This window comes from Urtica dioica, chromosome 8 (genome assembly GCF_054948205.1).
Source record: "Urtica dioica subsp. dioica isolate 48M chromosome 8, U.dioica_male_clone48M_v1_H2, whole genome shotgun sequence".
NCBI lineage: Eukaryota > Viridiplantae > Streptophyta > Magnoliopsida > Rosales > Urticaceae > Urtica > Urtica dioica.
Genome location: NC_142763.1, coordinates 30,192,235 through 30,202,747, shown reverse-complemented (window position 1 = coordinate 30,202,747; position 10,513 = coordinate 30,192,235). Strand labels below are relative to the sequence as shown.

Genomic DNA, 10,513 nt, shown 5'->3' with positions numbered 1-10,513 from the left:
TCCTACGGCAACTACATATGTAGTCGCTAAAACTTAAACGTAGTCGCTGATGCTTAAAAAGAACCGGCGACTACATATGTAGTTGCTGTTGGGTTTCCGCACTCCAGTTGCTAAAAGTGACATTTCTTGTAGTGTTTTAGACTGGACCAGACCATTTAAAAATATAATGCAGACTAGTAAATTTTTTAAACCTTTTAAAACTGACTATTGATCTAAAATGCTTCCTGGTCTACGGTTTCATTGGTTTTATTGTGCCCTCCTGGTGTAGTAGCCCAATAAGCCGTTAACACTTTTTTTTTTGCACACCCTTAAAGAGTACAAAATCTAACCCATAGTTTCTTTTCCTTGTCTTGACCTTATTAATTACCAGATAATTAACTAACTGGACTTTGTCTTATATAATTCGTTTCATAAATGAAGTCTAAGTTTTTAGCCATTAAGAGCATCTTTAATGGTTTGTTAGAGAGACTTGCTAATAAATACCATAAAAATGAAGTAAGTAGTATCACCATTGTTTAACATCTAAACCATTTGTTTTGTAGAGCAAATTGGTTTTATAAAGCTAATTAGCTCTAGAATAATTTGTGGCTCCAATGAAAATTTGTTCGTTGTTATTGGATGATGTTGATATGTAGGATTCACTTAAGCAAAGAAGAGTATTAATTTACTATTAAGAGAAGTTTTTGTTTAAGTGGATTTAGCTTGAGAATTATAGATGGCAAGTGAAGCAAAAAATGCTATTGATTTCACAAGAACTCTAAGAAGATAAGATTATTGTGAAAATTACCAACAACATAAATATTTAACAGACTGGCGATACGTTCAGTCACTTTTCTGGTGGCTGTTTGACTAATCACTGAGGCTATTTTAGTATGAATATTTAATTCCTTGAAACTGGACCCACTCTTAGCTGTCAATTGCAAAGTCGCCAAAATAGCACTCCATTAATTGGTTAAAAAATGTGACTTTTCTTCTCAATTAAATGACTAATGATTGGTAAAGAGCATAAACGGATCTAGGAGAGAAAATAAAAGAAAAATGAAAAAAATTGTGGGGAAATGATTGCAAGTCAATTAATACTTTAATGTTGCCTAATAGAAAGTCAATGAATTGTGTGTGTATTTCTAAATAAAATTTTGCTCTTTTTCAACTCAGGCCATGGTATAAATAGATCACTAGTGTGTCCTCAAACAACCAAGCAAACTTGATTAAAACCTCTCAAAAGAATAATAAAAAAAAAAATCCCACAAAAAATTTCAAATAGCTCCACAAAGAAATAACAAATGGAGCTTTTGGGAGCTATGTCATCAAGTGAGTGGAATAATTCCCTTGGGATTTTCTGCTCAGATCATCAACAGTCCTTACATTATGATGATCATCAATTGATGGCTAACCACAATTTTCTAGAAAATATTGTGGCCTTGGAATTCCCTTTTGAAGGCGATGAAAGTCAGTCTTATGGCACTTATTGTGAGAGTCATCAACCTGGTTCTTTCTCCACAAGCAACCATATCTCGCTCGCTCTTCGCGAGCAAGACGATTTTATAGCCATGAGAAACACTGATATATATCTCAACGTTGAATGCGATCATGATGACCATCATGATCATGATCATCACCAAGGAATGGTGAGCAATGGTGAAACCGAAACGGGAATCGAAAGCCATCCCGGGAAAAAGAGACCTGCAACACACTATGAGCAAGTAAGTATATCTAACCAATAATTAATCACACTATCAAATTACAGAAATTATTATATGAGACTAGCCACGTTTAGATTTCTTTTAATCTTTCTCTAATCTATGTTTTTTTTCTTCTTCTTTGGTTTGTAGGGTCAGAAGAGCAAGAGGAATGTGAGGCCAAGGAAGAACAAAACAAATTCATCGAGTGACGAGGACTCGCCAATTAGCCTAAACAGGTTGTCTAAAGACGAAAAATCAAATGCTTTACCCGAAGAATCTTCCTTGGCGGTGATTCTTAGTGGAAAAGCAAGAGCATCTAGAGGATCCGCGACCGACCCTCAAAGCGTTTATGCAAGGGTAAGTAGTATTATGTTGAGGCCTTATTTAATATATTATTGGAGGAAAATAAGGTCCGCAAGAAAAACAAAACCATAAAAAATTAGGGGAAAAAAATAATAAGGTTTTTAATTGGAGTAAAGGTGCAAAATTGGATAAACTAACCCACCTCTTGTGCTGTATATCTTTCAGAAGAGAAGAGAGAAAATTAATGAGAAACTAAGAATACTTCAGAACCTTGTCCCCAATGGAACAAAGGTAAGTTTATATGATACATATAATTATATATCCAATATAAGATAAAGTAGACCGAAAATCCAATACTAAGAAGCAGATTGGGTGCACATTTTCAGGTTGACATTAGTACTATGCTTGAGGAGGCTGTCCAATATGTGAAATTTTTGCAGCTTCAAATTAAGGTAATGATTTTTCCCTTCTTTTTTTTCTTTTTAAATATTTCCTTCAATAAATGTGCCTTAAAATGATTTTTGAAATTATTTTTCTGTTTTGGATTTTGTAGGTCTTAAGTTCCAATGATCTATGGATGTACGCGCCGCTTGCCTATAACGGAATGGGCATTGGAATTGATATGAGCGAGTCCATTCCGAGACAGAAATAGACTACAAACTTCGTAAAATCGTCGCTGAATACATTAAAAAGTTATGTCTAGCTTACTTGGCTTAATAGCTCCAAAGTATTGGTGTTTTTCTTTTTAATGACCTTTAGGTGATTTAAGATTTCATTTCCCTATTTATTGGTGCCCTATTAATTTGTTTGTCTCATCATGTATTAATGCTGAGGACTAATTTATAATGATTCTACCTTGAGCCCGAATATTTTTCATGTGCCATCACTGTATGTCGACGTTTATGGAAGAAGATGAATAAAATATATCTGTGCAGGCTTGAAAAGCTTATGGCTATGGCGACACTTAATATTCTGTAACAAAATAATAATAACCATCAGAGAAATCGAATATGTTTTACCACTTGTGCTATAAAACTAATAACAATTAATTTCTAGTTAGAAAATGATATAATTCATATTGGAAAACATAATTTATGATTGAACTATATATGCTTTGTATGCTAACTGAACAGCCTAAGGTATAAATATATCATTCTTTCTATTTGCTCTTATTTTTTTCGTCCTCCTCTTCCCTTGGCCGAGATATAATGTTGTTTGGAATGTACACAATTTTAATTCTAATAAACTGATGTCATCCAAAGGAATTTTTTTTTAATAAGGTTGAACAAGCCAGTTCAACTTGTATGGCTTAAATCACGTAGAGAGATCCTTTTATTTTGTTATAATATTATCTGCGGTCTTTACTCTTTAGAACGCGTTCTATGATTAATTAATTGCATATAAAATTCTAATAATATGTAGAGGGAAATCAAATATGGTATTATAAGCAGAGAAGCACGCTTAAATAAGATGAAAAAAAAAGTGTAAGCAGTAGTATAGATATAATTTGCCGAAAAACCTAGACAATTTGCGGATCGCTAAGAATAAATAATTATACTTAAGAAAACTGAGATAAAGAAGAGCAATGGATGAGAATTTTTTTAAAGAAACCCTATTTTTGGAATGATAGGTTTTCATGACCTTTTATAGTTCGTAGTTCTCGTAACCATAATGGTATCGACATGCCTAACCGTGAGACCGACGGGTCGAGAAGAGACGAAAGTCGATCATAGTGATCCGAGAGTCCCATGTGGAAGGGCTCTCACTCAACGGATCAATGGTATATATATTAACAAGTAAATTTTAATCTTATTTTTATGTATATTATTTTGAAATAACTAATGTACATTTGATCCCTCTGAGGGAAATTACAAAAAATAACACTTTTCAAGCTAAACACTTAAAAAAAAGGTTGTTATTTCAAACCCTTAAAAAAAATGGATGTTTTTCAAACGATAAACAATTATTTTTCTTCTAAATTAAATTGTAAACGGTAAATAAGTTGAATAGAGTTCAAAACAGTAAACATTTTTTTTTTAAAAAAAATTGTAAACATCAATAAGAATCGAGAAAAGTGACAGCTTACAACTAAAAAAGCTATTTTCGTAATAAAAACTTTAAACATGCTATGTTTGTGATAAATTATAAAAGACGGCTAGCATAAACAATTTCCACTAATTAATTTTAAAGGTTCTAACCTAATATAAGGCCCAAAATGAATAAATGAATAAGAAATTCCAGAAATATAACATTTGAAATATGGTAGTTCCCTAAATATTATATTTAGAAATAATTTATCTTACAATATATGTGATTTTTCATTATTTTAAAAATAAATTATAAACTAATTAAGAATAAGTTAAATGAAACTGTAATAATAATAATTCAAATAAAAAAATAAACAAGAAGAAATAACTGCAAAAATGATGTATACTCAAAACAAAAATGAGTAATGAGATATTCTTATATATAATAAAAAAAAATATAATTATATAGCTCGGATAGTTAGTACCTTTGGTAAGAAATGACCCAATGCCTATTAAGCACATTTCGATTTCGTTACTAATAATTGACATTGTAAGCTTCTTCTTGCAAAAAATAACAATAAATAAATAAATAAAATTTGGGGGTAAATGTCAGAAATAATGTTTTGTGGTTAAAAACACACACACGCACACTAATAAAAGAAGGATCTTCGAATTAAAATTTTAGAAAGTTTATAATGACTTTATAGCATTTTTATAATAGTAATTTATAAGTACAAAAATAAGAGTAATACATTTTTTTTACTATAAATAATTTATTAAATCAATACTAAAAAATTTAAAAGAGCAATTATTAATTTTACTGGGATAGTTCCATCAGCAGGGGAAAAAAACACAAAAAGTAATATTTTAACCTATGAAATCTTGATTACCTTTTCGATTCCAGTAACATATATTAGCACGGTTATTTGAATAATTAAACTGCTAACTCAAAATATTAAAAAAAAAAAAAAAAAATAGCCACCTAGCTAGCAGGAGTGCAAATTCTAACTGACTGTAAACAAATACTGTATAGATGGATTAAAAATCCTAATTAGATTAGAACAAACAATAAAATAAAAATTATATAACCTCGTATAGACTACAAAGAAAAAAAATTATACTAAATAAACTTTAGTTGACATGGTTTTCACAGCTAATATGTATAAAACTAGGAGATATGTGAGTTGTTACAACGCGGTTTCAATTTTTGACTAGTCCTCTCACTCTTTGGTAGGTGTAGATTGAGCTTTCTAAACTGTCAATGTCACTCTTGACTTGCCATCGGAAATGGTGTTCACAAACTAAACAAAGATTTAACGTTTTGTGTTTCCTCGTAATGTATTCATATCTAGAAAACGAAAAGGCAGTGTATTATTTTATACAGCAAATAAACACATACGATTCAAAAACGTTGAACTAATTGGCTAGATTCAGTGAAATCAGTTTAATGTCATTAATGTATACGCATAAATATGAGGCGCCTTGAAGTTCTGTGTGTTTTTTCCCTCTCAATTACTAAAGAGACATCTTGTGTTTAAGGCCTTTAGAGGTACCAACAACTATGTTTATCTTTTCGAATAAAAAACTATATTAATCAATGAAAAATAGTTACTTTATCAACCAATATACTTGACAAATCCAGTGTATGTAGGAGCTAATTAATTAATCGATTTTGCAGTCTACTGATCCTAATTTCCTTAGAGTTATATATTTTTTGACATTTATATCTTATTTTCCTTTTTCTTTTCTTACTTACAGACCTAATTAATTAGCAACTTGTAAGTGGCAACAACAACAAGTGGTACCTAGCATAGCCTAGTGGTAATTCCACACCACCTTCTGTGTGGAGGTCGTGGGTTCAATCCCCACCGCAGCAAAGCTGCCTTAAAAAAAAAAAAAAGTGGCAACAACAACAAAAATTACAAAATATTCTTTTGAAACTAGGCCAACAAAGTGGTATTTGAGGGAGTCTCTCATGTCAATTTCATTCTCAGTTTGTCATTTTTTTTTTTGGTTTACAAAATAACCAAATTTGTGTAAAGTAGTGTAAATTTCAATGTGCAGGTATCAATAATTTTTTTTTACCCTAAGTAAATAAAAATAAATAAGTGGTAAATTGCTTATATACAATGTCAAAATTTGTAATGAGGGTGTCAAAAATTTTTGACAACGTAACTTTGAAAAGTGTATTAGATGTATCTAAAGATATTAGCACATATTTATAGCAATCACGAAGACTTTTTTTTACTGCATTCATTCCGATTTTCTTGTAGGTTTTACTAACTACTATTGTAATTTTAATATCGCGCTCCAAAATCTTCTGAGAAACTCTAATTAGCATCTCGGTAACATTGACCCCCATAAAGAGTTTTACATTGCCCTTGATAGTCCTTTTACTCAAAAACATTTGTTTACTCTTAATTCTTTTGAGTTTAATTGCTGCCTGTTTTTCAATGGTACATGTATGCAATTTGTCTTTGTCCCAGGTTGGGCACAAATGATTGAGTGATTTGTGTAGAGACTAGTTTGTAATCATATAATTTGTGGAGTGGAAGTTGATTATTTTTTTCATCGTTGTTCTGCACCTCTTGTCGCATGTTTTTTTTGCAATATATTATGCGACATATGAGATAACATGTGTATATTAACGGCCGAACTGCTTTCATCTACATGCGTAATGAAAAAATTAACAGTGTATAACTTAGGGAGTTCCTCTGCAATTACCCCTACTAATTAGAACATGAGCCGAGCTCTAAACTAATTTATTTTAGCTCAAACTCTAAAAAAACTCCAAAGTTTTGATGAAAGGATCATTCTTCCCAACTGTAAATGTGCTGGAACCTGATAGCTAAATAAAAACTCAAAACAAATTCGAGTTTCTAGTTTGTTTTTATTATGCTCGCGCTCAAGCTCAAATTCGGCATCTCTATAATGAACATAGATTGAGCTTGCCAATACTTAATATGATCTATAATCGAATTAGACTAATTAATAACGTTAATACATCTATTGAGATTATGAAAGTATCATGAGGTTCCATCTCAAAATCAATTGGTAATGAGAAGAGTAATTCATGACCTTTATAAGCTATTGTTAGTTTCCATTAAAAGTTTTAATGTGGGATTCCTAACAGAGATTGATGTCATCAAGAATCCAGCGCCATTTTGGTATAAATACAATGAGAAAGGGTATTTGGATAGAATAATATTATAAATGGATGCATGCGTAGTCATATAACGGCTAATACTATATATCTTGAGATTAGAAACAAAATTTCATGGATTCACAGCCTGTTTGATGGAGATTTTATTAGCTTCATATTAAAAAAAAAAAAAAAAAATTGCAGAAAACTTTAAATGTGACTCTGCCAGCATTATATTCTTTAAAGTGGAAATTTTATTTTAATCCATATATATTATAGTAGCCGGTTACATAGAAAAAATGATTTTCTATCATATTTTATATATATGTGCACGAAGTTGGCACAAGTACGCGTCCAAAAGTAGAAAAAAATACGTGACTTATGCATATGTACGTAATCTTCTATGTTGATCTCGATTAAAACTACTAATCGTGTATTAGTAATAAAACAAGAGTACGATACAAAATAAGTAGATTATTGGTTAGATTGAGCTGAATTAGTTAATGATGTAATTGTATGATGTGACATCTCAAACTTCTGTCTGTTGTTTTCCTCTCATATACCAAAGAGACATCTCGTATTAAGCCCTTTAGAGGTTCGTATGGGCTATAGATCAGTGACATTTAGTAATTGGTTAATTAATGAAAAAGTAGTACTTCATCTACCAATAGCTTGTACTTTGAAAACAGTCCATTAAATAATTCATTATTGTTCAAATTTCAAAACTTCAAATACTATATACTATATATGCAAAGCATCCAACATTTGTGTAGATGTGGCCTAATTAATCAATATGTAAACTACTTCCTATATAATTTAATTAAATGAACATTTATTAGTCCTATGTGCTAAACGAAGTAATACACATCACAGTGTCAGCAGTTTGTTTTGTAATAATGATATTAAATTATTTCGGATTTAATGTGCTTATTATTTTTGTAGGTGCGGTAAATTCCAGAAAGTATAATATATATCTCTCTTTATTAGAATTTGTTTACTTTTTTTTTTTTAAATTCACCTTAACTATGTTATTACATTTTAATATATCTAATTAAAAATTATATTTTTACACTAAAAAATGCATGAAAATCAAAGTTTTATTTATTGTGATCACTTTTTCAAAGTTTTTACGTGTTTATAGAATTTTCATCTTTTTTTTCAGCCTATGTATACTTTCATTCAAGTAAGATTTTTATTTTTTTATTTTTTTTAACGTACGCTAATGAAACATAGAAAGTTACTCAATTATCAGGTGACTAGCCTCCTTACTCACAAGTTTATCCAATGACATCTTTTCTCCGAGGCTGGATCGCTTCATTAGAGATGCACTGCTGAGCATTGAATTGTATAAACGTAAATGAAAAAATATAGCAGGTTTTTATAAAAATTAAAACCAACTGTTTTTTATTTATTTATTTATCGGAACATGTATTGGAGTGAAATGTTAAGTTTAACTTTTAGTTTTTAAAAACTATCAAGTTTGTACTTTCTGTTTAATTAAAATGACGAAATTATACCCTAAAATAGATAACAGTGTCACGAATCTCCATTTTATTAACATTTCATTGATCTTGACTCTATTTTAAAAAATCAAACAAAACTCCAAACTAGTATCCCAACCTCCAAATTCCTAATTTTGAAATAAAAAAATAGCTCTAAATTGAAAAGGACTAGTAAAATTCATACAACCCGAGAGATTGCTTCCTTTAGTGTCGAATTCCAACTATGAGTCATGGATTTCACGCTCGAATCGGTGATTTCGATGACTATCGACTGTCGATTTTACCATTTTTCTCTGTATTTGGTCTCCATGATTTAGAGATTGTTGTTTGTTTTTTCGTTCTTAAATAAACTACATAAAGGGTGCGAATGAATACGGGTAATTTACATATAAATATTAAAGTCAACATCAATAAAAAGTCATTAAAAGGAAGATTCGTGGCATTATTATCTATTTAGGGTATAATTAATTTTGTTATTTTAATTAAACAGACAAACACGACATTTTTTATAACCAAACATTAAACCCGATAATTCACGAAAACACATGGTACATATGTGTCATTTTTCTTATGTTTTATTTGTATCAAATTTTTTATATTTGTGGTATTGCCAAGTGTCGATTAATTTAGAAAACACTTTAATTGACTTGAATGTAAACAAATCTCTTATTTACTTTTTCCCCCATATGGATGTAAATCCTTACCAATAACAAGATATTTATATTTACATGTCATTAACCCAAGCTTATTTGGGGCAAGTGGTAATACCACTTCTGCTATGGATAAGATGTGGGATCGAATCCAACCGACAACCTTGCCCAAATTTATATAATTATGTGGTGTATTTGTGTAGTAGCATAATAGATTCTTATATTTGTCATACTTCCTATATTTGTATATATCTACTCTTGTTTCATTGGCTATAATGCCCTCCCTAAAAAAATTGATATATAAAAAAAAATTATCTATACATGTAATTACATTTTTTTTTCCTTAGCTAAAGCTCACTATTTTAGAAGAACACGGCATAAAGGTGGGTCCCACCAAGGACAGAGTCAGCTAGTGCTTAAGAGCATCTACAATTAAAACTCTATAAAAATAGAGTTGGAGTTCTCTAATGATAAATATCTAAAACTGGTATAATTTTTACACCAAATTAATAGTGTTGCACTAAATTGGTGTAACACTATTCATTTGGTACAATATTACACAAAACACTTAAACATTATTTGAAACTAATTAATTCATAATCTATATTAAAAAAAAATACAAATTTTTTAGTTTATTCAAGTTTAATTTTTTTTTTAAATGTTTTATTATCTATGTAATCAAGTTTATTAATTTCTCACTCTTTTACGTTATATTTTTTAAGATTCAAATACTTTATTATTAATTTATAGTAAATGTTACACATAATTTATAACTAAAATATAATTACATGATTGTATACATAATTAGACATATAATTAGTGACTAATGAAATTAAAAAACTTAATCTAAAAATATATACTTAGAATGTTCTCTTCATTGTAATATATGGTGTAGTACATTGGAGCAAAATAAAAATTTGGTGTAAGTGGGACTGTAGCTCCACCTAAAAAAAATAAGTATATGCTTTTTGCCCATTTTTTTATAACAAATTCTTTTTTTCTTTTGCTTAAAAATTTGCAAATTAGTACCTCCAGCATTTTTTCTTACACATTAGCTAATCTAATTTACATTTATGGCTTCGCTACTGGTACCACCATGTCAAGTGGGTTCCACCTCTATTAGTGTTATAAAACTTGTTGAAAATAATTAGATTAAATATAATTTAATTTCAATATTAAGTGGCTGATTTGTTACAGTTAATTATTA

The 10,513-nt window shown here is 29.8% G+C and overlaps 1 protein-coding gene across 1 annotated transcript; it reads left to right on the top strand.

The window, feature by feature from the left end:
* The first annotated feature begins 1,283 nt into the window (after positions 1 to 1,283).
* Positions 1,284 to 2,637, top strand: LOC149389093 (uncharacterized). The gene is made up of 5 exons (XM_089622559.1): positions 1,284 to 1,703; positions 1,833 to 2,039; positions 2,211 to 2,276; positions 2,372 to 2,437; positions 2,539 to 2,637. The coding sequence occupies exons 1-5, from the start codon at positions 1,284 to 1,286 to the stop codon at positions 2,635 to 2,637; spliced, it is 858 nt and encodes a 285-aa protein (XP_089478685.1).
* The last annotated feature ends 7,876 nt before the right edge of the window (positions 2,638 to 10,513 follow it).

What these genes read in the sequence shown, in the direction of transcription:
- LOC149389093 (XM_089622559.1), top strand. Translation starts at nt 1,284, where the DNA reads ATGGAGCTTTTGGGAGCTATGTCATCAAGTGAGTGGAATAATTCCCTT. An exon ending in CTCAAAGCGTTTATGCAAGG is followed by an intron (nt 2,040 to 2,210) that starts GTAAGTAGTATT and finishes TATATCTTTCAG; the next exon opens with AAGAGAAGAGAGAAAATTAA. An exon ending in TTGTCCCCAATGGAACAAAG is followed by an intron (nt 2,277 to 2,371) that starts GTAAGTTTATAT and finishes GCACATTTTCAG; the next exon opens with GTTGACATTAGTACTATGCT.